This window comes from Aspergillus tanneri, assembly GCF_003426965.1.
Source record: "Aspergillus tanneri strain NIH1004 chromosome Unknown AapTan_7_pilon_pilon_pilon, whole genome shotgun sequence".
NCBI classification, from domain to species: domain Eukaryota; kingdom Fungi; phylum Ascomycota; class Eurotiomycetes; order Eurotiales; family Aspergillaceae; genus Aspergillus; species Aspergillus tanneri.
In genome coordinates, this window is record NW_022984634.1 from 1,795,840 (window position 1) to 1,822,777 (window position 26,938).

The following is a 26,938-nucleotide window of genomic DNA, read 5'->3' on the forward strand; positions in this document are numbered from 1 at the left end:
AAATCGTTGTTATTCTGTCTTACCAAATTTTCGTCCAGTGTTTGTGAATTTTCTCGATCAATAACTGCTTGATAGTGTTCTGCTGTATAATACGAGGGATTATGCTCCGTCATGGTGGAGAATATAGAAAACTAGTTATCGAGAGTTGCTAAATGAAGGAAAATTTGATGGGGATAGCGCAATGTCGTAGCTTCATCAGGCAGTTCAGCGAATTTTATAAGATATTCCGAGATAATAATCACGCAAGACTCTTCTCGAATCAAGCAATCAAGGGATGGCTTTCACATAACACATGTATCCGTACTAGAAGACGATTGGCTTTGCCCTCACGACATATAGCCTGCCCACGGTCCAATTCCTTATTCGCAGGAAGACGGCCTCTATTCAAATGTCTCAACCACGCGTCTTTCCAACTTCAGGATTTGTTATCTTAGATACTTCTGAAACATTCGAAGAAGAAACTTGTTATGAATATGGGATCAGCCCGACGGATTACCCGAAGGATCGGCGAAGTCCTCGCTTATATATGTCTTCCCACAGACAAATTCCTTATACTAACTAAGTTCATTCATCCAATTCAATGGCTTAGTTCTCTCTATTCAATGTCACTTCCTCTGACCTACTGTAGTTTCACAACAAAACTCTTCCTGATTATTTAAAGGACGCTACTATCCAGTTCACATTAGTGAAGCTTTTAAATCCCAATATCAGGTGTAACTAAACTCGGCTTCGGCTCATCATCAATTGTATGGCTATGTCGGGACCTACGGTAAGTGTGCATAGATATTTATTTTAAATATAAGCTGATGTAGCAGAAGTAATAAGCGCTAAAACTCCACGTTCGGAGTAGGCGACGGCTCCCAGAAGTGGAAATCTCCAAGCACTTAAAAGCCATTTATGATATTTATAGCGGTGTAAAGTATGTCGGACATGTACTCGACTTATTTAAGATTTCCGGACCATGTGGAGTGCACACTTGTCTCCTCTATCAACCCGCTGGTATCGACATCCGCGATTATATACACTGTCTTAAGGGTAATGCCTTGCCAGAAAACCTTCTTTGACCTGCTCTCCGGCTTGTCCATATTGCGCTGGATTACCTCCACCAAGCCAAAGTCATCTATATATACTGGTAAGGCACAACCTGAGCGTTGAAGTCTATGCGTCCCCCTAATTAGATATTCAGCCGAACGATATCCTTCTTGGCATTGATGATGAGTCAATCCTTTCTGAAATGGAAAAGGACAAGATTTCCAACCTCGCTCCTTGAAAACAGCTTCGTGATCGCACCATTTACCCCACTCCTACGATGTGTCTGACAAGTGGCGAACCAATACTAGCTGAGCTTGGAGAGGCGCGACTAGCTAAAGGTAACCAAACCGGCCTTATCATGTCAAGTAGATATAGGGCGCCAGAAGTAGTGCCGGGCATGCAGTGGGATAATAAGGTCGATATATGGGCTTTGGGTCAGATGGTACGACTATCTATTGGGCAGTGTAATATCTTCTAACCTTGTACTCAGTAGGCATGGACATTGTTCGAGCAAGGACATCTTTTTAGGAATCAAACTCTTAAAAATGGCACTCAACACACTTAGCGCTTTTTAGAAAGGATTTCTCCTCTGGAACCACCCCCAGTTAAGTTCCTTAGACGAAGCGAAGAAGTCTCAAATTTTGGGACGAGAATGGTAAGTGAAGTTCAATTTTCCCTGAGAAATTTAATATGACAGCCTTTAATATGTTGCAGGTAATTGGAGGGGCTCCGTAGAAATCCCAGAGCAATCCCTAGAGAGCCATGAATCTCGACTTGAGACTAATAGCAAGATGCTTTTCCTCCGATTTTTACGGCAAAACCTGTGTTGGTTGCCCGAGGAAAGGCCGACTGCGAAGGAGCTCTTGTTAGATGACTGGTTAAGAGGAGACGATTGTTGAATTATGGTCCATTTTTTCAATCTATTATAGCGTAATAATAACTTTAGTAATGCCATCAATGGTATGCATTGATCTTCTCATTTCTCGCATTCCTAGAACAGCTTTTGCAGTATTCTTGACATGGATATGTACTGAATTCCCACCGGGGTAAAGGTATTCGCAGATTAAAATCTTAATCAGAAAGCACACACAAGGGAAAAAAAATTAACAAAGCAAAGGGAAGAAGAATACAGGAAGCCTTAGATGCTGCGACACGGAGAGGCAAGACAGCACGAACTACTACAGTATCCTCGTGACTGTGAAACTGAAATGGCGAATGCCCAAACGTTGACGGTTAATATACTCAGTAACAAGGTTACATATAATTATATAACCAATGTTTGTCGTCATATATCTATGATGGGTAATAGATATAAAACTGAAAGCATGACTACCCAAAGCGGGGGTGTCCATTTAGCTGTAACACATCTACCCACAACGCCTACCCCTCTTCTTCAGGATTGCCACGTCACTTAAGTATTTCACATGATTTCTCAATATAGACTAGCTTATCATGACACTATTAAAAAATTGTCCATACATTATGATTCTCTATAGCCACGGATTGCGAGCATGTAAGCTACTCTTCCTGCCAGTGCTATTGTAAAACACGCATTAGCATAGCAAGGAAGATTCCTTATGTGTCCAAAACATGCCACTTGGTAACTAAACTAGGGAGAGAGCAACTGAGCCTTCACCGTAGAGGTTCTTGTCTTTGCTTGGATTATGCAATCTTTGACACTATGGATTGATACAGTGTAGTTGTGGCTGCTCGCGGAATATGGAAACTTGGACCGCTACAAAGCCCAAAGATAGCTGTAACTACAAAACTGCGAAATGCATTTATTGTTCCATGGCATGTGAAAGAAGACGAGCAACTAGACATCCTTGGCCATAAGCCTGTTTTGCTTTCAACTTATTTATTATAGTCTTATAATATCCCAACGCAGGTTTGAGTCTTTTGCAGATACTACTGGCAACCCCAGTCGATAATATTAAAGATATGACCTAAGTTATACTAGCTGGCCGGGTTTCAGTCGATGAAGCCGGACGGGTGGATATGGTTCCATTTACCATGAACTCTCGCAGTCAAGCGATGCCTAGGCTACTACAACTTTATCTGTTCTGTATATCTATTGTACGTGGACCTATTTAGAGAAAGATCTATTCAGCAATTTAGATACTTGGCTTGGGGCTTGTGTCCAATAGTTCAGTTACGGGCCTTTCTATCTCTCTCTTGTAAAAAAGAAAGAGCCATTTCACTATATGCACACTCCTGCATGCGACATCTAGGATCACACTGTCTGAGAGGTCATACGCAGCCATACGGTAAATGGAGAGGCTATATATCGAACATTATATGTCAGGGATTTCAGATGGCAGGTTCCCCGCCTTATAATAAAAGAGGGGTGCAACAAGGGCTCGAAAAACAGAAAAGAACGAAGAAGAAGAAGCTGAAGAAGCTGTAGATGTAAAACCAAATCTGCCAATAGATGCGATTCTGCTTAGATGAGTTCTGCATAATGATAAATCCATACACTCTGCCCCCACTGTGAGAATCATCATCACCGACTCAAATGATGTATCCCCTCCTGAGATACCTACCCTACTAAAAGAGAACTCATTGCGACATTGGCATGCAAGCTGCAAGACCATTGAACCTGGATAACTATGCCAGTAAACCAAGTCGGGTTTTCATTTAATGAAACACGACTTCCCTTTCCCAACTATCTGTATGGCTTTGACTATTTCCACAGTGCAGAAGCTGGGAACTCTCACATTTCCACGACATTATTAATGAGCTGAAATGGTTGTGGAGGAAGCTAAGACTTTCTCTCTTTGCTTTCCTGAATGAGGTCGTTAACTAATTGCCTGTGACATAATTTACTAGGATGGTTGAAGCTACCTGATAATTTATGCCTCTGTATATATCCGTGGTCCCGCAGACAATGTCCCTACTCAGATGGTATTTTATATAGTATATTTCACCATCTAGGCAATAGCTATCAAGGATTGCCTTCAATCTGCATGCCTACCCATTTACATTCTTACCTGTATATATCAAATCCTGGTCTGGTCAGCCTAACAACCGGTAAAACGACGGTGATGTTTGTGAACTATTTAGTAGTATCAGCCATGAGACCCCGCGTTGTCAAAACCACAGAGCCTGCATGTATTGCATGGCCATGAGGGTCTCGACTTCAGGACTATGTCCATTCCCTTGGTACTTTCTGCTAGTAAACAGAACCCCACTTCCCACTTCATATGAGCATGCAGCACTATTGCAAGTTCATTTGATCGTACCATGTTAGAGTATTATTAACTAAGGACGTTTTATAATACATCTCTGGAGCCTGGGGTGGGGCCATGATTACCAATGCAGGTTTGTTTTTATACAAACATACAGACAGGCAACAGGCCATAATTACAGTAATATCAATGGTTAAGAGAGTTTGTTCTTCTCTCCGTTGTATGACAAATCTATTATATCAACCGTCGTTTTAAAGTCACTTTATATTCTTCTTGGTGGCTTTGAAACCGGACAATCCGCCCTCGGATAGGAGACCCCGGGTGTACAGGTGTATATCATCTCCAGTTATTGCAGATATTGATTTGGATTCAATGTTGCATGATGGCCTTGTCTGGGTCCGTGTTATGAAATTCCAAATACTTGCATGCCAAGCTCCTAGGATGCCTAAAGAGGCCAGTATTGCGACGTACATGCACTAGCATATCTAACTGCTTGACTGCATGTATTGAGGAGCCCTACGTGTCTCGGAGGAGACAGAAATGTTCCCCTCATTCTGGGTGACTCGACAAGCCAACAAGTCAATATGGGTTGGTGAGATGTCAGATGGCTATAAAGACCGGACACTTCTCCCACATTTCCTCGTTGCCAGTCCAGCAGAGCTCAGTACTCAAAGCTGAATACAATTGCAAGCATTTGTCACTGAACCTCCTCCAATATTTATCTATATTACACTCCCCTGCCTAACCGTCAGCATGGTCGACGCAGCATTCTACCAAGAAGATATCCAAGAGGGATACTTCTTCGCCGGTAGGAAATATGCTCGCGTCAAGTGGACTCCATACGGAAGCGAGGAGACCAGAACCTGGGGTCCAGTTCCAATCAAGGACTACTGGGGATCCTTGAACAAGGCCGGATTTGGCACCGTTGAAGCCGTTCTTCCCGTCGACGGAGCTACCACCGAGTTTTATTTCTTCCACGGCTCGAGTGTTGCCCGTATTAAGTTTACTCCCAAAGCGGGAGACGATTCTATTACCGATGGTCCCCTGAAGATTACTGAGAAGTGGAAGTGTCTTGCTGGAAAGGGCTTCGATACTGTGGATGTTACTTTGGCTGTTCCTGGCAAGACGAACGAGGCCTACTTTTTCAAGGGAACCAGATACGTTCGGCTCAATGTTGTAGATGATAGGATCGTCTATGGGCCCGCGAACGTCGTCGATGAATGGCCGGGTCTTGCCAAAGCCGGCTTTGATTCAATCCAGGCATCGATCCCGATCCCTAAAGATAAGGCGAAATTGCCTGGTGAGACATATTTCTTCAAAGGTGACAAATATGTGAGGGTTCAGGTCATCGCCTCCAAACCGGACGTCCTCACTTGGGGACCGTATAAGCTTGACGACTATTGGAAGACACTTGATTGGCTTTGAAGTTTCTTACAGTTGGTTGAGCTGTCCAAATTTCTGGACATGTTGGATGAGGATATTGGAAGTCAGAGCTAGCACAGGTAGCAATCAATTTATCTAGACTCTGCAGAATTTATGGCGCCTGAAAAAAAAATTTAACCTAGTTGTTAAATAATCTTGGTTCTACCACCGTATTTATCATAGCTTGGTTCGAGCGCCGAGTGGAAAACTGATACCAGTCAAATGAAAAGTCAAGACTACTCACCCCATCGCCGCCAAAACCATCAGCAGTCAAGATTGACTGTGCAAGTTGCTGTTGTTTAAAGCGAGGATTTAGCATCTGGTTTCTTTGCGGCTTGTTTGCAGAGCCCATGGTTTCGATGCACCGGCATTGCCACCCAGTCAAGGTAGGACATGAATACACTGAGGTCCCTGATGAGCTCCGAATGAGGCAGTTGGTCTTTTTGCAAGGAAGCATTTTGTGATTCCCGAAGAAGATCGTGAGCTAGAAGCTCTGCACTTGGGAGTCCATAAAAGAGGAACTATTGAAAAGGCTGGATCAGTGGACTCGGTTTAAAAAAAAAAAAAAAAAAAAAAAAAAAAGATCTTGAATGATAATACCGCCCAAGAGAGGTTTGTCCTTAGGCCAGAAACTCGGGTTCGCTGCCGATTAATAACTAGGACCGTTGACAGGAGCTCCATTGCCTTGCCATAAATGGCTGGCGCTTGGTAACCCCCAAACTGAAACTGGCATAACGCTGGATTTTCAAAATACCATGGTGAGACCAAAGGACTGCTTTTCTTGACCCTATATCGTTGCTTTCAAATTTAATCAAATCCAAAGAGTTTTAGAGGAAAAGGTATTTGGGATGGCAGGATTTACTGATCATCCTGAAGAATTATAGTGTTCATATACTTGGGATTAGCCTACACAGGAATATGGGAAGACAGCACCCAGCAGTTCCAACAACTGTCGAATCAGGAGTCGAAGGATTAACGTACTGGTCCATATCGTTCGTCAAACAACTACATCCCTGGACCCAGTTGGAACGACTACTACGGACTGCAGGCTAATTAGGCCCTTCCAAACCCCATACCAGCCCCCATATCAAACTACATATGGATATCTGCAGGTAGCTCCATACTATCCCCAACGGTGGTTTACGTGGAAACCGTGGTGCGAACTGAACGCAGGGCCAAGTTCCGACGGGCCAACTGTCACAAGACCACCGGCGGCTACAGAACTAACAGTTAAAACTAAAACTCCGCTTTTGCTAATGGACAAGCGGGTTAATGCAAATTACGGAGTCCTGCGTGGAGCAATCGGGGGGAGAGAAGGGGGACAAAAAGAAGAAAGAAAAACATAAGGAGGAGGCTCTAGAAGAAACTCAAGAGGAGACGAAGCAAGAGGCTCGAGATACAGCTATTTTTTAGAGTAGCAGACATTGCTCGGATCCACCATCGTATAATGTAGCCATCATGTGTTACTAGTAATACAGACTTCTATATGTGATTCTGATTCAAAACGGTAGCTGAAATATAGCTCACAGAAGCCATGAATTGTGAGTACACATAAAATACTGTAGTTGACAGTCCAGACCCGATGATTGGAACACAAACCGCAAATCATTAGCTGCAGAGTGGCCAACGCTTGTAGAGGACAACAAACCAGGTGGAGTGGAGTTGCATTCTGTCCAAGGAAGACCGGATAGCTAATTTCTCGGGCCATCCATAGTCTCAAAGCCAACAGCGCTTACAAACATCTACTGTAGCGACTCATCCCACGTTACTGATGTCTTCTGAATGGCAATTCTTGATAACCAAACAAATCTTAATATGCGTGTATGGGAGGCAAACGCGAGCAGTTGGCTCTGAATGTTGGGAGAGTATATCCTGGCCCCAACGAAGAGCTTACGATGTGGGCAGCCTCGCTGTGAATACGCCGTTGATAGTATCAGCCTGCTCAGGGAGCACGGGTGGATCTAATTGATTGGATTGTCTTTCCATTCGTCGAGAACTATTCGTGCTTTTGTGTATATGCATGTAGTGTACCGTAGCGGCAGTTTGGCGCTATCTGGTGTTGGTTGAAGTTCGGGCGCTATCCGTTACGATAGGTTGATGTACGCAAGTTCTCACAAGAAGCCTTAAAAGCGATAAGCCACCACTATTACTCCGTACTAGTTTCCAATTAAAATGCTCCTCATCTGGTCCAACTCATTTGCAATATTGAACTGTGTCTGGCCATGGACTCTCTCTAGTTTGATCAGACAGGCCTGAGGGAGCTCAGAACGGAAGAACAGCAAATCCTACTCGACAAAATCGATAATCCCCACATGCAGGGGTTCGGGGAGTTTGTCGACCTGCCTCAGAATGTGGTCTCTGGTGATCATTCCAGCGGAAAATTGTCCATGCTCGAAGCTCTCTCTGGCGTGCACTTCCCCCGCAGCGATACGCCCTGTACACGCCTTCCAACCGAAGTTGTCCTGCGAAAAGACTCCAATATTGAAGTTGCGGTTTCTATAGCGCCGGGATCAGATATTTCTGATACAGAGTCTGCCAGATTGCGGGCTTTCGAGGAGAATCTATAAGGCTTGGATGAGTTTGTGGATATTGTGGAACGGGCAAAAGTGGAAATGGGAATCATTCCAGCTGAAGTCTTTCTCCAGTAGCATTATTTGAGTCGAAATATCAGGACCTAATCAACCCACATTGAGCGATCTGTCGTAATGGTGGGCTTAACAAGCCGAACAATGAAAACCCCATTCGGAAGATTCATGCAATCTATAAACGGCGCACAAATAATTCCCATAAACCCCTTTGGATTAGATGAATGCCCATCGAATTCATCCTCACACCTGGGTCGACGTAGAGTTGGTCCAGCTTCGTCTCAGGGATCAAGCGGTTCATGAATCGAAACCGTGATAGAAAACGGTTCCCCTTTTTCGTTGGAGAGTGGAGTATCGACTTCGCAACCCGTGGTTTCATCACATCTGTTCCCCCTCCAGTCGTTGACTTGTTGGCAACCGAACAAGCCGGTACTAAGATCACACTGGTTGTGCTGTTGGCCGCCAGGGACGCATTCGATCATCGGATTCAGAGTGCAGGTTCCCTTAACTTTGACATGGTAGGTCCAGGTCTCATAGCGGCATCGTCGGCGAGGGCTTCACCGTGTTAAGCAGGAAACCTCTTTTGTCTTCGTTTCGACGGTGGTGGAGAGGGAGGAATATGATGCCGAGATCTCGGCGGACGCCGACCCCGTACTTCCCACTCCTGCAGTAACCTTTCCGCCAGTAGTCCAGCCTTCACTTTTCGTCGCCGTAACTGAGGTCGATTTTCTCAAAGTGAAGTCCAACGTGTTATTGTAGTCGGTGTTTAAAATTACTTTCAAGTGTGGCGATCAAGTTACGAGCCCAAGCTTCATCCTGTACGCCTGATATCTCTGCATTAACGGCGGATGCGGCTAAGGCGAGAAAGAGAGTCCAGAGACGCATTTTGGTAGACAGAAGAAATTGTGCTTATATGCAGAAAAGAAGTAATATGTATGTCTTGAAACGGAAGCCTGAGGATCCTGGAGAGGGATGGATGTAAACTGAGAGTGGTACAGGGTTTATATACCCACGCAACGCTCCATAATTCGGGTTGGATGTTGTGACAATCGCGCAGCTGTGCTCTATGTAGTGGCAGTCTATACGGCAAATCTCCATGTCTTGGAGGCGCAGCATTGGCATTATTCACTGTGTAGGAAATTTGCAAACATGGCTGTGATCATCGGTATGTCATCAACTTAACTGGATAGGAAGTGGATATCGAGCTGGGGATGCGGGCGGCGGTATACGTAGATAGTTGGCAGCCAAGGCCTTAGTGAGACCAAGATTGTAGCACCCAACGCCTGGGAACGAGAAAAACCAAGGAAACGTGGAGAGGAAGAAGAATATCATTGGCATTCCACAATTTGTAGGGGATTTGATTTAAGACATTGGAGTTATACTAGTTCCTTCGTTCGTCAGTGATCAAATGTGGCTTGGTGAACACAAGTTCTGATGAGTTCCTTGGTATGCAATTCTTTTTAACGTTTAACTTCTACTTTTCAGATTTTATCTTCTACTTCCCAAATTAACTATGGTAAACATTAATCTTTAAATATAATAGCATTTAATAGCCTTGTTATGGACCCTGGTCTAACGCGATAACATCAACAGTATACTGGTATCAATAAGAGTGTGGTGTGAACCGAAGGGGATTCGCCAATCCGACAGAATACTGGCCATCTACTTAATTGGCATAAGGGGTGAGGTGGTTTCACCACCAGGGCACTCTATCACAATAAAGACAAAAGGCTCAGAAGAAATTGAACTTCGTTCTGGCTGTGGCGGTAATTCTCCGGATAGACGTTAGGTTCCCACATCACTTGGCAAAGCCACAAATATTTACAGTAATTACTCCTTCCTTCCCTTCATCCTTCTTTCTTTCATTAAAAAAAAAAAGACAAAAAATTTCAGACTCTCTCACTTCATCTATTCCACAATCATGTTCAACTTCTCCTGGTTCAAGTCCTCCAAAGAAGATATCCCCCAGTCCACCTGGAACCCTATCACCCTTACTATGGAGCAACCCTCCAGCCCTGCCGGCCCCAGTCAGGAGGTGGTAGTGACCAAGCCTGCATGTATTCCTCCAGCGATCAACTCTCATACGTTACGAGATATTACTAGAAAACGACTCGCTAACAAGAGCGGCCCGCCCAGAAACAAATGCAAATCAGCCTGCGAGGTGGTGGAAATGACAGTGGCAGACCATTTCTTGACTGGTGTCCTTGTGATTACTGTGTTTGCTGTGAATGTTAGTTACTATAACAAAATGATGGGTTGGGCTGGATAATATCTCCATGTATACATTTTTTGTTTCTAAACAACAAAGGGTTATAATGGTGCTGAAGAAAATCAGTCCTTATTACTAGGGATTCAGTTTTAATCAGAAAATAGCTGTACTATTTATATCTAAATTCAACGCGCTTTTCTATCCAAGACAACACAGGGACATGTGTTGAATAGCCAGGAAGGAGGATGAGCTATTTGACCATTTACTGCAATGCCTCAGACAAGCAGGACTCTAATATGACTCCGTTAAAACTTGAGGAACTGGGAATTGAAGCCTAAAAGGCTGCAGTTTTCCCTATTAGACAGATTCTTAGCGTAGAGCCTAGTTTACGCCTCAGGAAGAGTTCATGGTGACACATCTTAGCACAAGGAGAGGAGATAGACAACTTGTCAAATGTAAACCAACACAAAAAAAAGTTAATACTATGCTTCCATATTCTCATCTATACAGGTTCCAAAACGTAAAATTGTTCCGCACAACAGAATCCAGGTTGCGGCGTAAAGAAAAGGATGGTCACTAGGTACTGATGAACTAGCTTCAAAGATCCTCCTGATGATGTTTATAACGAAACTAAACGTGGATACTTCAATCGCTCGTCGGCGAACGCTGATTCTGAAGGGAGAGCTCTCTCTTTTTTGCATGCTGATGTGAGCTTTAAGGATTTGAAACTGGTCGACTAAAAAAAAAAAGTGATGCCCTGCAGCTATTAAACAGTGACTTATAAGTGGCTTTGGAGAATTGATGTACCTCTTAAAAGATATATTAATGAACAAAACTTTTACGTCTTAGATAGTGAGTGAAAAAATTCATAGACGTTAATAAATTATTATTCAGACAGGAGGCTCGGTTGTACTAGCTGTAAAGCTTATCTTGGGTCTTCCCTTGTGTATTTATAGGCCAAAATATAATTAAAATATTGGCTTACCAGCCCAGAACATTGCCTTTGATTATCTCGCACACCATCATGACCAATCATTATCGATGACTGTGCAAGTTGCCACGTCACGGATCCTAGAGTCCATGGATTATATATTGGGATTCGGGTCTTGCTACACTACAACCCCAACACTTATAGTTGTACTATATCTTCATTTGTCTATGTCTATAGGATCAGTGTAGAGATAGCTAGAGAGCCATCTCCTAGACCCAATCGATGGTTCACCCCCGAGCTAAAGATACACCAAGCGGAGACAAACCGCGCCTAGTAGAGGTAGCAAGAGACCTGTGTTACCCGAGGCGGCCAAGAGCCCTACTCATCACTTCTATTTGAAGAAATGCGTCACAAACTCAGGGCTTGGACAACAATAATTGAAAAGACAAATGCTGCACACTGGAGGGAATTCCTGGACAAAGCAGGTAAAGGCCACCTCTGGAAAGCAGCATTATATGTGAGACCCCGCGAATCCTATACAAACATCCCTCCCCAGATGTTAGGAGATATAGAAGTCATAGAGAATAAAGACAAAACAAACGTCCTGATGGAGTAGTTTTTTCCCGAAGATGGAGGAACCCAGTGAGGACACGGTCAGGATACAAAGCGAGGAAATCCCATGGGAGCCGCTTACAGAACATAAAGTCTATCAAGCAGTTACAAGGGCCAAAAAATCAACCGCCCCCGATGAGGATAGCATCCCAACACTGGTGTGGAAACGCCTATAGAGGCATATTGGAAGACTCATTGCCTATGTCTTTGCAAAGTTATTAGAGTTAAACTATTACCCCAAGCAGTTCAAGCGGGCTAAGATAGTAGCCCTGCGGAAGACGGGTAAGCGTTCAAAGGGAAATCAATGTCTCTAAGCCAGCTTTTTACCAATCAAATGACAGTTCAGCCTTGGGCTACTATGTCAAGTGACAGTACTCCTGGTTTCTCTATGGATTTGCCAGCCAGTAATCGTTATCCATAAGTCCACCTTTACTTTTAATTCCTGATACAATCAACTATCATCTTCGCATAATGAGTGACATTCAGGCCTACGAGAACAACCGGCTTCGTGAGGTGTGCAAGCAGTATGGAGAACGCCCACCGATCGGACCCCCTCAGCTAGAAAGGCAAATCATAAAACTCAAGCAAGCCTTAACCTGCTCCATAGTGAGCTCCAAGATGCCAAATCCAGAGCAGAGCCCGCGTCTCTAAGAATCACTGAACTACAAGCGAAGGGGGCTTTCGCTGCCAACTGAGCGTGGGATGAATTGGAGAAACGTGGCCAGAATCTAGAGACACTTCTCAGGCGGAGGCAAAACCGGATCAAAGAACGGGAGACCAAGGAACACACAAAAGATCACTGGGTTGAGAGACTGGTTCTGATATTGGAGAACTGAATAACAAAATTCAGGGACTAGATATTTCTCTTGTTTACCAGGATGTAAGATTTAATGAAATCTTCGTGTTTTTAGCCAACACGCTTGAGGCAATCGAGAAGCTGCAAAGTGAACTCAGCACTATAGAATTTGAGATACATGAATCAGGTGATTGGGTTTATGTAGAAAAAATAGACAGGTCCAAAGCTGAGAAGACCTTTCAGCATATCAAAAAGAGCGGAGAATGAGCTCGTCTGGGGGATGGATGCAATTCGCATCTTTCCCTGGATTAGATCCTTGAGGCATATGAGAGTGTTTTTTAATATATTCAATATTTTCGTTATTTTATGGGATTGTATTTTACATTTGGTTTTTGATAATTTTATTTCTACTCTGACTGTGCCCACTTCAGAAATACCGGATTTGGTCTTCACTTCTTTGTCGCCAACATTTTTGGCTATCCATATTAAAATGACTAGTATTGATTTTTTGCCTTCGTTATTTTAGCATGTGAGTGAGACTGAATCCTTACCCCGGGACTACAAGAACAATAGTCTCAACGCCAAGCTGCCTGGGAGAAAGTTAATTTTTACCGCCGCTACCAGATGCATGTCTGATTTATTAGTACATCGTTTCGCCGTTTCGTAGTTGGCAGTTAGCATTGTCACAATAAAGGTGCCTAATTTTATATGACGCTTCACTTCATGGTTGGCTAGACAAGGAATACTCCCCTTTGTAAATTAGGCTTTTTTATTGGATAACCTGTCAGGCTTTGGGTTCAAAGCTATATATCTATTCGTTGGATGCGTATGGTACTATGGTAAGGGGGGGGAGGGGGCAAGGTTATTCAAGACAGCGCTGGGCAACCACAAAATTTAACTTGATATCGAATTACACTACGTGTATCACTGCAGTCGACTCAGTTGAGTAACAGATTAGAGTGCCTGGTGTGAAGTGCGATAATGACCACAAACTTGGTGCGTTGCTTTTGTCGTCTCCAAAATTTCAGAGATCTCGACAGAAAACTAAGGAATTCGAACGACTTTTCATGCCAAGTATCCAACATTTCCTCTATCCAATTAGAGTCTATAGCGCCTCCTCAGACTTTGAATCTTGCAGGACCAACAGTTCCCTACCAACGGCGATCCGCCTGATCGCCAGCCACAGGCGCTTACTCCCGTCACCTCACGTGCTTTTGCGGGGAATGGCTATCGGACGTTTCTTAGTAGGAGAGGAGTTGGTGGTAGTTAAATAGCTTGGCCTTCACAAACTTCTTCCAAAAAAAATACCACTGCCAACATGGAAGACCCCGGAGTGCCTGGATCTCCCATTCACAGACTTCGAGACACTTTCGGGGATTCAAAGCCCCCTGACATTACTCGCAAGATCACGGCTTGCGTAGCCTGCCGCAAGCAAAAAGTACAAGAGCACCTCTTCAATCCTGTTGGTTCAAGAGACTGGCTGTCACTCTAACAGGATACTAGATTAAATGCTTCATGAATGAGTCACAGCCACCCTGCACTCGATGTGCGAAGAAGGGTCTACCTTGCACGGTGAATCGCAGTCTACAGATGCTGTTAGAGAGTGATGTGTCGTGAGTGACTTGGTCTATACCATCTACTACATTAAGGCCCTAAGCATTTTTCTGTTTTCAGGTGGAAGCAAACCATGGAACAGAAACTCCGGAAGCTTGAAGAAACCTTGGCAACATATGCGAACAACCCTAGTCCCAACTTGAACGCCCCCGACGAAAGCGAACAAACGTCGGACGGTACGCTGTCTGCTACCGAGACACTCGAAGATGACGAGAGTACCTTCAGCGAGAAATCCCGTCGCCTGAGGATTGTCATAGATCTGGAATCGAGCCAAAGGGCTCCTGCTCCGAGCCATTATCTTCACTTAACTGCCTCCACACAACCAAGAACCCATCACGATATTATTTCCCGTGGAGTCATAAGCATTGAGAATGCACACATATATTTTGATGACTATCACAACCAGCTGGACCACTTCGTGTATAGTATTCTGGGAGACCATGGATCTATGGCGCTAGAGGATATTCGCGATGTTTCGCCGTTTCTGATGACTGCGATCTGTGCTGTTGGCGCTCTGCATTTAGCATCTCCCGATTTTGACGAGCTTTATCGAGAATGTGTGGCTTTAAGCGCTTCGCTGAGCTTTGTTAAGAATACGGTAGAAGACGTCCAAGCCCTCTTAATCGCTGCCTTCTGGATGAGCGATTTATCCTGGACATGGGTCGGGCTTGCGGTACGAATAGCCACGGAGCTCCAATTGCACAGAAGCTTTCCGAGAGCAATTCTTGGTGATCGAGAACAATATTCAAACACACGTTTATACTATCTGGTATATGTATGTGACCACCACTTCTCTATACCATATGGCAGGCCGCCAACCACTCGAGAATGTGAAGCTGTGCGGGATGCACGGATGTTCTTGGACTGTGAGCATGCTACAGAGGATGACGCGCGGTTAATAAGCCAAGTCTTCTGCTGGAGTATTTGCTCCAGCATCTATGACGCGTTCGGTGCGGATGTCGACCGACCTCTCTCTGAGGCACAGATTTCCGATGTGCGACGGTTCAGCATTTCCTTGGACTCCCTTCGTGCTGAGTGGGCAGATATATTTGGCCCCAACGCCCATGTTGGTAACTATCCGCGCAAAGGTGTCGGTGTACGGTACCATTTCGCCAAACTGTACCTCTGTTCGCATGCTCTTCGAGGGGCTAGGTCTGTTCAGGCTAGGTCTCGATCGCCCGATGTTGTCGCAGACCTGGATGAGATTGCCAATTCCGCCGTCCTTTCCGCTCTTTCTATCCTGCGTGCTGTGATTTTGGACTCAGAGATGCAATCATATCTCAGCGGCTTGCCGGCTTATTTCCATATCATGATTGCCTTTGCAGCTGTGTTCTTGCTCAAAGTCTCCACTCGTGTCTCTTCTTCCATTATGCTCGATATTCCGGAAGTCAAACTTCTGATGAACTCGCTGGTGGTGATTATGAAAAATGTGACAGCAACTATGCATTCACGGCACATACTAGTAACTATCACGAAAGCGGTAGAGGAACTTCTACAACGAAGTAGAATGGCACCTGAGCAAGCTGCAGTGATGTCTACCACGACAGGAATGAAGCCTCGGGATGCCATAACCGATGCAGGAGAGCTACATGGAGAAATACCTACAGCAGGTGACGAAATGTTTGGTGAGCTTTTCATAAATGAGTATGATCTACTTCTAGGTCTACATCATGGATGGCTTCCCTAGGCTTGGGTCGAAAGTTCAGCATTTGTGACCTGGATGGAATTAGAATAGGCTTTTAGGTTCTAAGGACTCCTGGATATTTCGGTTACTTTTCATGACAAGAAATTTTGATATGGATTTTGATTTTTGATCTCATTTTAACATTGCCAGCGTACTGCTTTACGTCGTTTTATGGGCCTTATGGTCCGATGAGAATGGGTGCGATAATCAAATTTGGATACGAATGGGTTCTCAAACCAATCTTATTTGAAACACTGAATGTTATTGAATAGAGTGAAAGGCATCAGTACCGCTCTCTGTGAGATAACCACAAAGGCAGGTATCATCTAATGGTTGGTGGCATGGACCATACAGTATCAACGAAATAAGAGCATCCCTCAGGACGAAGACTAGCCTCAATCCGGTCTGCCTTTAATGCCGTCTGCTTCTATATGTGTTGGAAGGATGAAATTCCTGTTTCTTCTTTTTACTTCCGATTCTACGTTCAGAAATATTTGGACACTTCCTTTTGCATTTCAACTGCGGAACCACGTTTTCAAAGATCCGGGATTATGGCCATTGACCACAGAAATATGTCCAAGGAGAAGCAGCATACTATTCATATAAAGAACGATTTATTTTATAACCAAGCTATCTCTATGGTTCCCATTTATATGTGGCGAAGGGAATAGTGGAATATACTATTAGATATTGGAGTTGGCACAACCACTATTGTATCCAAGTCACGAGGGCGTTGATACTGGGTTTGAGAGCATTGGATAAACTGGTCACCCAACTTTATCAGATGATTTGCATCTTGCTCGAAAAATCAAGCCATATCCGTAGCAGAGGTACTCCACAGAGTTCTCCCTCCAGGTGACAGGTTCGGGTCTGCAGGACTGGATTCGTACGAACAGTGGCAGCCTAGGCTTGTTGGAATCGATCCAGAGGAAAGTCGTCGGACAGCTTGTAAACAAACCGTCGCACAGACAGATTTTCATTTCCTTCAGATAGCGTCACCAGGGTTCTTGCATCGACGTACACGGATATGCATTCTCCACTCGGTCCGCAGGTAAGCCGCATGCCTTGCCAAACGCCTGGATCTAGTCAGGGACAGGGATGTCTGCACGCAGTAATCCAAATGGCTCAAGTGCTTCCCGCATTATTTTCTTGTCTAGTTCTACTAGCAAGAGCTTCTCGTGCCCTCTCTTCCAAGATGACATGAATGAAGATTTATTCCATGGTGAGAAGGATCCCCTGGGCCTGAGATGCGGTCGCCAGATCCAGGGCTGTGATGGAGTCGCCTCCAACCTCGAAAAATGCATCTTCCTCTGAAAAGTCAGAAGCGTCCTGTTGGATAATTTGGGTCCATAGAGCTCGAAGTTGGCCCTTTGTCGGGCCAATATCAACAATGGATGCCTACGTCTGGAGATTAACGGCCGACGTTGTCAGGGAGAGTAGTGGATCAGCTCGTTGATCCGGGGATCGACTTTGGTGATATCAATCATGTAGTAGCTATGGTTGAGGAATTGACCAAGTTTCCATTGCACTTGCGTGCGCCCCACGCAGGAAAATATGTGTTTTGCACGTTCACTGGCACCCATCAAGGTGCTATCCTGGAACTGTACAATCTCCGATATGGTGCTCACCGGTGCCCTTAGGAAGTTCGTACATATACAGCCTGACGCAACGGCTGGGAACGGCCCTGAAACCACGACTTGTTAGGCCTCGCAGCCATGGAATTGGATGCTGAAGACTATTACTAGAGGCCCCAAATACCCACGGGCAGGAGTCAACCCGGCACGAGGACGAATCAGGAGGTAAACACGACAATATGTTGGAGCAGGGGACGAGGTGCCTATGATGCAGGGCCACAGCGCAACTGCGGTTGGCAAGATAGTGGAAACACTGCTTTTCGATGTCTTAGATGTGGGATATTGCATTTTATAACGATACGCTGATTTTCCCTTGTCGCTTGCAATTTAGCGGGCATTTGCTACCGCCTTTTGTGGAATCTTGCCTCATTAGGGAAGCCCTTACATAGCTAGACGCTTTAATAGTCGGGCTGCAACAGGCCAATAGAATTTTGTGGATTGGATTGGATTGAATTCTACGTGTCTGGAATGGTCAGTGGCATGTTGTTGTTTTGGACCCCCTATAAGTCGTCGGGCTCCTGGAACACCCCGTTATCCTCCTTTATCTCTTTGTTTGAGTTGCGGGAATAAATACTTCAAATTTATCTGGGTTGAATTTCGAAGCATGCTGTTCTGCCTACCCTTTGCTTATTATCTTCTCTAGGAGCCTAGTAGCTTAACAATCAGATTCTACAATGGCGCAGATATCGTCTACTCAACCGAAGGCGTCGTCAGTCCCCTTCGGGCAGCCCACATTGCAGGCGCGCAGCAGTGGGTAGTTGTAGAGAAGGTAGAGAATAGGAGAAATCGGTGATCCCTGCAGGATTCCCGTGTTAGTGCCGAAGAGAACACAAATAGTTAAGGACTTAATCATTGTTCGTCGGTTAGTAAAAGCGACCACAGCCAACGGGCCAGCGCCCCAAGTGGGCTGCCCAGAGGTTCCAAATTAAGTGCAGGTGAGACACGTTGGCGTATGCGCCGGTGATATCCAGTAGGACCATGGTGATTTGTCTACCTCGTCCCCACACCCGGTGCCTTTCGATTTCGGGGCAGGCGTTTGGATATCGAGTATGGTGCGGATCCGAAGTTGGTCGGAGTCAGCATGGCACTTTAAATCGGTCTCGCAGACCACGAAACGATCAGATAGGTCCTAAGAACTCATACCAGGTTAATTGTGCTCCAGCTGCCTCGTTTCTCCCAGGTCGCAGTGCCTGACTCTGTGCATAAATCCAGAAGCTTCAAGTCAGTGATTTCTAGCACGTCTTCAGCTGCTGCGTCAGCTTTCACGTGGCCTCCACCCCACATTGGGTGGTGCGGGTTAGATTCGTTCCGTACTCTAATTAGTGAAATTGGCTCTCGGAGGCAAAACTAGTACTGGGAGAAGCTTGAATCTCGGGATACGCGCCATGAGAGCAATTTGGTATGTCATGAAATGCACTCAAAACGTCATCCGAATTATAGAAGGATTCCAATTTCAGTAGTCTCATGTCAGGTGGGATACTGTACTGAGAGCAGAAGAGAGATAGACGGCGCTTCCCCGCATCGCTTGAGAACCCGATATCCATAAGGTCGCAGGATAAGACATGGTTCTCTTCCCGAGTGGACCCGCTCCATTCAAAGCTAAGCATTTGATTGAACGTTTCCTCATCCGTCAGACTTCCTAGCCTATCTCGCGAAACCTAGTGGCAAAATCCCCACTTGGCCCTTTCAGGATACCTCGAATGGGTCGTTGAAAGTTTGATAAAGCACCTTTCGAGGAGAAAGGCTGGCTGCAACTATCATGACGTAGTGCCGTGGCACAAGTAGGTACCCCCAATGGCGGATGGACCTGTCACATAGACTTAAGGTAACGGGGACACCGGACTAGTTAAAATGGGACCATGATCCTTGTGGTCTTATTACTTGCTACTTCTACTTCCACCATCAACGATGATTTCGGAAACAACAGAAAGCAAATTCGTCTCTGATGAGCTGGGCCCAATGGACTCGCGGCAGGTGGGCGAGATCCACAATGCCCCAGCCTACAAGCATGATGCCGTCTTTGGAGAAATCACAGAGGAAGGCCCCAACTATCGCAATGTATGCAATCCTTCCAAAGCCCATGATATCGTGCAAACCAACAGGCTCCTAGGTGGGATGGCTTGGGACAGTTGCCCTTATGATGAAGACTCAGATCGGCCTTGGCGTCCTCTCAATCCCCGCTGCCTTTGATGCTCTAGGGTTAGTTCCAGGCGTGATCTGCCTGTGTGCTATTGCTGTCATCACAACGTGGTCGGATTACATGGTCGGTGTCTTTAAACTGAGCCATCGCGCGGTGTATGGTATCGATGACGCGGGTGAATTGATGTTCGGCAGGATTGGCCGTGAGTTTCTAGGGATTACATTCTGCCTTTGTACGCGTGTCCTCGGGTTTCGTAGGTGTTCAATTGCTAACTCGGATGAGACTGGACTTTTGTTGCGGGCTCTGGTATGCTCGGTATCTCGATTGGCTTGAACGCAGTCTCAACTCACGGTACATGTACTGCCGTCTTTGTTGCTGCAGCCGCGATTATAGGTTTCGTCCTTGGTAGCATCCGTACGCTGGGCCGTATCAGCTGGCTCGCATGGATTGGACTGTCGTGTATACTCACAGCGAGTGGGTTTCATTTCTTTACCTTCACAGATATGACTTGACATTTTCTACAGTCTTCACCGTTACTGTCGCCGCTGGTATCCAAGACCGCCCAGCTGCTGCGCCGCAAGACGGAATCTGGGTGTCTGACTATAAGATAGTCAACAATCCCAGTTTCACTGATGCCGTTTCTGCGGTTTCCACCATAGTCTTCGCCTACGCGGGTACACCGGCATTTTTCCCCATTGTTTCTGAAATGCGTGATCCAAAATATTACGCACGGTCACTCATAGTCTGTCAGAGTGGGGTGACTGCCATCTACATTTCAATTGGGTGCGTAGTATACTACTACTGCGGGTCCTATGTCGCTTCACCCGCCCTTGGCTCCGCTGGTCCAACCGTGAAGAAGGTCTCTTATGGCTTCGCTCTTCCAGGATTGATAGTGACTACTACCCTTGTCATACACGTAAGTGTGTGCCACCCTGATGCCGACATACAGAAAACTAACAGGCTCACAGATTGCGGGGAAATACATATTTGTCCGTGTTCTTCGAGGCTCCAGACACTTGACCGCCAATACATTCACACACTGGGGAACCTGGCTCGGCTGTACTTTGTTCATTGCCATCATAGCTTACATTATTGCCAGTGCCATCCCCATTTTTGGCGGTCTTGTATCGTTGATCGGTGCGCTTCTCGGAACTCTCATGTCATTCCAGCCGATGGGTTGTATGTGGCTTTATGACAACTGGAGCAAAGGGAAGGTGGAGAGAAGTCTCAGATGGACTTTGATGGTCTGCTGGTGCGTTTTTGTTATTGTATCTGGTACATATCTTATGATTTCTGGCACCTATGGCTCGGTTGTTGGCATTATCGAAAGCTACAAGGCATCAGGTGGCTCAGCTTCCTGGTCATGCGCTGACAATTCAAACTCTGCCTGAGGCTGTGAAAAGTCTTCAACCACCATCTGCGATTCTCCTGTGAGGCATGATCTATATCAAGGGTATGAGAGTTCTGTCCATTGGAGTTTACCCATCCTTTCTGAGCCCCAGTCACTATATTGACTAAAGCTATATTATCCCAAATTATACACCTTCTCATTTTACTATGGTTGTAATCCAATTGGAAGATGCACAGATAAACTTGATTCATTGAACTTAACCCTAAACTCGTGTGCGGCATAGGGAAGAAAGCCGAATAGTTTCTTCGAACAATGAGAGGCTGACAAATTTTCATGCGATAGAATAAACTGGTCAATGTAGACACACTCCTTATCATTATTTCAGATAGAGATTCGTAAAGCATCAAAACCAAGCTATCAAATTATGTTGAGGGAACGACTCTTCCGATTTGTGCTGCTATTTGATGGGATATAGCTCTATTATCAGAAACTGGATTCTCTTGAGAAATTTAGCTACCTGGATTTAAGAAAAGATGGCATTATCTCTTAAACAACCACGGGAAGTAGTCTCTCATATAATGCTATCCAAAATTTAATGTGTTTCGAGATGAGTCCACGTCGTCTATTTTCCTGGCACAAGAAGACCAGCCCATGCTGCTCCTCCTCAATACTACGACATTAACAGCAATAACTTCTCTGAGCACCAAGCAGTGACACAGCGATGAGGACTTGGGTTATTCACTCCCGCAGCTCCGACTGCAAACTCATTTATGCCTTTGACAGCAGTATACTTTCTGTCGAGTACTAAAGCTGAAGAGATGGCAGCTTCCTTTGACGTGATTAATCAGAGGGAAAATAAGCATTGGAAGACGGCTAATATACAAGAGTGTTTCATCTTTTGTATTACTAAACAGGGCGGAGACTATAGCAGTCAAAATGGAACTGGTGCGTTATGTCTGTCCAGTATGGGAAAGTGAGCCCTCGCTGTGGAATGGCATCGGCATCGAGGCCGAGTCTTGAGTTGGGACCTGCGGAGAACATTCCTATCGATCTGTGTAAACATTGCTCGAAGGAACAAGCTAATCATTGACGCGAGGATCGTAGAGAGTCATCTGAGAGGTGCTAGACTGATGACCACGCGGAGAGATATACATTGACTTCCAATCAAGTATAATTCCGGGAACTGTGCCGATAGAAGGCAAACAGCTGCTGAACGTGTATTTGGCCACGGGTTGATAAGTAGGAAAGTCTGACCATAAATAAAGTCGCTATAAATTTTGCAGCAAGGTTATACCAATACTGTTCTCACTGTGCGCCACTCGATCGCTAATATGGTTCCTCTCGTATCTAGATCTACACATCACCCCGTGAGACTGAGGACATCGGTCTCGAGATCCATCGAAGTCCCACTTCTCAGCACTTACCATGGAGACTTGCCGAATACACGCTTCAACTCGACTGCTAGGGTGATTACCAGCAAAAGTGTGCCTAAAATGATTTATTCTCCTCTCTCGGTACTGCCGACTGGCATGCTGCTTCGGTCGCTCCTGGTTTCCACTATGTCTTCAAACCCTTATTTACTTCACCCTTCTCTTTCGATCTTGTGTTTCCTCTGCAAACCTCGTAAATGGTTCTTTCTGGATGTGGACAGGAACCCCGTCCTCCATGCGATCCTTAAATCGACCTTCTACAAGCAATTATGTGCTGGGGAAACAGGACAAGAGACGAAAGAAGCCATTCAACAACTCAGAGATTTAGGCCTAGAAGGAGTTATCATGACTTACGCAAAGGAGACCGTGTTCGATAGTCAAACGAACACCAGCCATGTGTTAGGTGTCAATCCACAAGCCGCAGAGCAAGGTCAACTAATGGACACGCATTGCCCACATATCGAAGCCTGGAGAGAGGGGACAGTAAAGACTATCAAACTGCTTGATAAAGGTGATTACTTACCGGTTAAGTATGATCCCCCCTCGTTCATAATATGCCTGCAATTCTGATGGCTCATCATTTAGACTGACTGGGACCGGACCATCTGTAACGCAAGCATTTTCCGCAGGAGAGATCCCATCACAACAGATGATTGATGCACTGGGTGAGATCTGCACAAAATACAAGGACCGTAATGTCCGCATCCTGGTTGACGCGGAGTCGCAGCATTTCCAACGAGGCATCCACAATATGGCGCTCGAGCTCATGCGAAAATTCAACCGAGATGGCTACGCTCATGTGTTTAATACCTACCAAGCCTATCTCAAAAGCACTTCGTACACCCTGGCAAAGGATCTCGCTGCACCAAGCGAGGAAGGCTTCACTCTAGGTCTGAAGCTAGTACGCGGCGCATACATAACCTCTGAAGAACGGTCCCTTATCCACAACAAAAAAGAGGCCACTGACGAAGCCTATAGTGGCATTGCCCAAGGTGCATTGAGACAGGAGATTGAAGAGTTTGGAGTTAAGAATGGCCATAAGTTTCCATCTGTAAATTTATTCCTAGCGAGCCATAACGAAGCAAGTGTGCTGGCTGTTTATCAGTGGCATCAACAGCGTGTCACTTGCGGGTTGCCCACGGTGCCGGTTGATTTTGGACAACTTCATGGAATGGCCGATGAAGTCAGCTTTAGCTTGTTACAGCTGAAGGGTCCTGATGGTGATCCGAGGTCTACAAGTGCTCAACATGTGGGATAGCCTATCTACTCCGGCAAGCGATTGAGAATCGCAATGCTATGTCGAGAACGGTCGATGAGCACAAAGCGTTGAAACTGGAGTTCATAAGAAGACTTAAATCACTTGTTACTTTTTCTACATAGTTCTATTATGACAAGAAATGAATTCTTAGCTTTTATCTTGATCTCACCCTTATACTCGAAGCCTTAGCTACAGAGGTCGCTACATAGCTGCTGGTCTTCTAACACTAAGATGAAGTAGTAAACTATCTAAGGCTGTATCTGTAATCCGCAGATTAAAATGAATACCGCGTCTTCAAGTAGTTCAAGAACTTGCTGTCATCGCCGGGGCCAGATGCCACTTAACCTTATCTTACCAACTCGGGCGGGCTTCCGACAACACTAGTAGTGCTACCTTGATAGAGACATTTTTCTGACAAAATTTTTATTTATTTATCATTGACATGTTGATAACTCACGAGTTATCTATGACATCTCTTTCCTTGATAGCATAGAAGTACTCCATCCGATTATCTGAGTTATGAGCGGTGCGAAAACAATGAGCACATTTTGCATCCTGCTGTGGTTCGTACACATCAACAAGTAGCTTGTGGATTTTCTTAACTTATTACAAGAAATCTGGGGACTGCAGTCCTCAAAAGTCTGCTTAATGTTTCTCAAGATAACTATGATACTTTGCCCTTGGCCCGGTAGATCGCCTGTCTAGAGAGTCGTACCTCAGAGTGGCGATTGGCCACGGAATTCGCCCAGCATTCACCAAAACTTCTCGTTTTCAGGAACAGTAACGTGCAGGCCGTACAAGGTTCTGATATGTTGATTCTTGCACGACCCCAGTCACATCGAGGCAGTATTGCCTGACTTTCGGGATGCTCTTGCGGTCAAATTGTTGATCAGCGTCGGTGCAGGTTGGACACGGCAGAAGATCGAGATCACATTGAATGGCAACGTAACTACATCCGGTAATTCTAGTGGGTGGGAGTGGGTTATTCGTACTCTACCTAGCATTTCTGCTTTGGTTTCGTAGTCACTTACGCAATTGTAATCTCAGAACCTGCAGTACTAGAGGCATACCTACAAATCACACACTCGATCTTCAGGAAAATAGGCAGAACAGTCCACATCCACCCCGGATTAATGAATACTACCACAGCCGTGGCCGGTTCGACGCCGCGATGTTTGCTGTGATTGTGGACACCATGATTGACGCTGCTGTGGCAGATGGTACGCCGCGGGACATGGCACATGTGATGATTTTCCAAGCAAGGCACTGCCACTCTTCTCCAGAGCGGACTGCATCCTGCTATCTCGAATGCCAAGGTACATTTCCCGAGGGTTGTACAATTGGTAGTCTAATGACGATGAAAGTGACAGGAATATGAGGTCATATTTGGAGAGCACTAGGCTTTACAATCGTCCGTCATATATGTGGGACCAGTCATGTTAATGATACTAGACAGAACATCGTAAATTTGGGGCACTAATGTATCCAATTCTACTGTAAAGTGAGCATCTATGTATTCCGTGATACTATTAGTTTTGCTCTTTCCGGTACTACGCCACTTCAACCATGATTCTTCGGAAACAAGTAGTAGTGTCAGGATATAACTAGTTCATATTGTGCCATAATGTGAAGTTATAAAGTGACGTGGCTATATAAGAAAGAGGGGTAATCACAACACACATCAAAACGAATTCGGAGAATATTCAAACTCTCATAGAATTATCTACACATTTCTGACAAGTACCTTCATACCAATCTTATCCTGATTGGCTGTCCAAGTAGAAGGTTAAGTTGGGCATTCAGCTGGAACTTAGCCACATCCAGCACTGCCATCTGCGTCAATTAAGCCAAGATGGCTACCACATCAATCTCTATTCATCCAACGATCTCATATTGAGGGTTCCATTTTATTCTATTAATCTGCGCCTAGAGCTGTTTGGTACATCTTGAAGCCGAGACAATCTTAATACCCGGTCCAGGATTTTGACAGGCTTGCATTCGGCGCCAAATAAATCCCAATCTTTTCGCTTTCTACAGAGTATCAATTATACTAGCATACGCACTAATACTAGCGTCTGCCAGAACTTTTTGTGTCCGCCTCCGTACTGTTTCATGTACGTAGACGGGAGCTGGAAGTCGCTAGGACGCAAGCTGCATAGCTGACGAAATCAAATCAAATCATCAAATGACTTTTTAGATATGTAGTGTTGCTTTCAGCGTAATCGATGCTGTCGCGATAAGACAAATAATGTTGATTCTCGGCTGACACTCTAGTCAAAATTTGCAGGAACTTTCAGTACTTCTTCAAACCACTGATCACTTCCCAAATCCATTGATTGCATCCAGACCATTTGATCTATGTCTGGCATGTAGTTGTTATGATTGGTTGTGTCAGGGTCGGCACTCCGGCGTGGCCCCGTCTCCAAGTCCTGTATCTGAGAAGCCATGTTCCACCGAGCTTCAGCCCACACCCGACACTTGTTTAAAAGCTTAGATAAAAGCTGTAATAAATTGTCGTTGCACTGAAGATATGGTTCCTGGCTGCTCAGATCAAGCTTCTGAAGCATACAGTCTATTGTCGATATTAGGTCAACTGTGTTCCGCACCGCTTGGCAATCCCAAGCCGGGTGTTCAAGCGTCGACAAATACTTCAAAACCGTGACACACAGAATCATCTGTGACCAAAAATGAAAGGGAAGACCGACAATTTTCGGAGGAGAAATTCTGTAGAATTTGTCCAGCCACGATTTGATGCTTTCGACAGACTGCCACAAATATTGGAGGCATTCAAACCCAGGTAAAAGCCTACCATCGCTTCTTTGCCCTGTCAGATCGAGAAGTGGTGAGTCCCGGCTTATCGAATAAGCCAGCTGGTTTATATATAGTTCGACGTATTGTGCGTGTGTAATGAGGATATCTACACACTATGGCTGGGTTTCGCCCACGCCTAGATGTCAGCACTCACGTACTAGTAATAACCTACCAGGGTATTTGCCTGGGAATAACTCGCCTATTTGGTGGAGATCTGTGGGGAACGATGATATAAGTTCAT

At 45.2% G+C, this 26,938-nt stretch overlaps 7 protein-coding genes across 7 annotated transcripts; 6 read left to right on the forward strand and 1 right to left on the reverse strand.

Annotated features, from left to right (window-relative positions):
• Positions 1–4,973: 4,973 nt before the first annotated feature.
• ATNIH1004_007179 (uncharacterized protein) lies at positions 4,974–5,645 on the forward strand (the record flags this gene model as incomplete). Its single annotated transcript, XM_033571806.1, has 1 exon — positions 4,974–5,645. One exon carries the CDS (start codon positions 4,974–4,976, stop codon positions 5,643–5,645), a length of 672 nt encoding a protein of 223 aa, XP_033425121.1.
• Positions 5,646–7,954: 2,309 nt separating this feature from the next.
• On the forward strand, positions 7,955–8,986 carry ATNIH1004_007180 (uncharacterized protein; the record flags this gene model as incomplete). The annotated part of the gene is made up of 3 exons (XM_033571807.1): positions 7,955–8,134; positions 8,491–8,745; positions 8,801–8,986. The coding sequence occupies 3 exons, from the start codon at positions 7,955–7,957 to the stop codon at positions 8,984–8,986; spliced, it is 621 nt and encodes a 206-aa protein (XP_033425122.1).
• Positions 8,987–10,148: 1,162 nt separating this feature from the next.
• On the forward strand, positions 10,149–10,496 carry ATNIH1004_007181 (uncharacterized protein; the record flags this gene model as incomplete). Its single annotated transcript, XM_033571808.1, has 1 exon — positions 10,149–10,496. One exon carries the CDS (start codon positions 10,149–10,151, stop codon positions 10,494–10,496), a length of 348 nt encoding a protein of 115 aa, XP_033425123.1.
• A 3,966-nt stretch (positions 10,497–14,462) lies between these two features.
• ATNIH1004_007182 (fungal specific transcription factor domain-containing protein) lies at positions 14,463–16,076 on the forward strand (the record flags this gene model as incomplete). Its single annotated transcript, XM_033571809.1, has 1 exon — positions 14,463–16,076. One exon carries the CDS (start codon positions 14,463–14,465, stop codon positions 16,074–16,076), a length of 1,614 nt encoding a protein of 537 aa, XP_033425124.1.
• A 1,209-nt stretch (positions 16,077–17,285) lies between these two features.
• Positions 17,286–18,991, reverse strand: ATNIH1004_007183 (uncharacterized protein; the record flags this gene model as incomplete). Its single annotated transcript, XM_033571810.1, has 2 exons — positions 17,286–17,471; positions 18,851–18,991. 2 exons carry the CDS (start codon positions 18,989–18,991, stop codon positions 17,286–17,288), a joined length of 327 nt encoding a protein of 108 aa, XP_033425125.1.
• Positions 18,992–19,615: 624 nt separating this feature from the next.
• Positions 19,616–21,281, forward strand: ATNIH1004_007184 (putative amino acid transporter (Mtr); the record flags this gene model as incomplete). The annotated part of the gene is made up of 6 exons (XM_033571811.1): positions 19,616–19,765; positions 19,818–20,079; positions 20,130–20,321; positions 20,372–20,763; positions 20,816–21,026; positions 21,178–21,281. 6 exons carry the CDS (start codon positions 19,616–19,618, stop codon positions 21,279–21,281), a joined length of 1,311 nt encoding a protein of 436 aa, XP_033425126.1.
• Positions 21,282–23,066: 1,785 nt separating this feature from the next.
• ATNIH1004_007185 (uncharacterized protein) lies at positions 23,067–23,886 on the forward strand (the record flags this gene model as incomplete). The annotated part of the gene is made up of 2 exons (XM_033571812.1): positions 23,067–23,158; positions 23,214–23,886. 2 exons carry the CDS (start codon positions 23,067–23,069, stop codon positions 23,884–23,886), a joined length of 765 nt encoding a protein of 254 aa, XP_033425127.1.
• Positions 23,887–26,938: the final 3,052 nt, after the last annotated feature.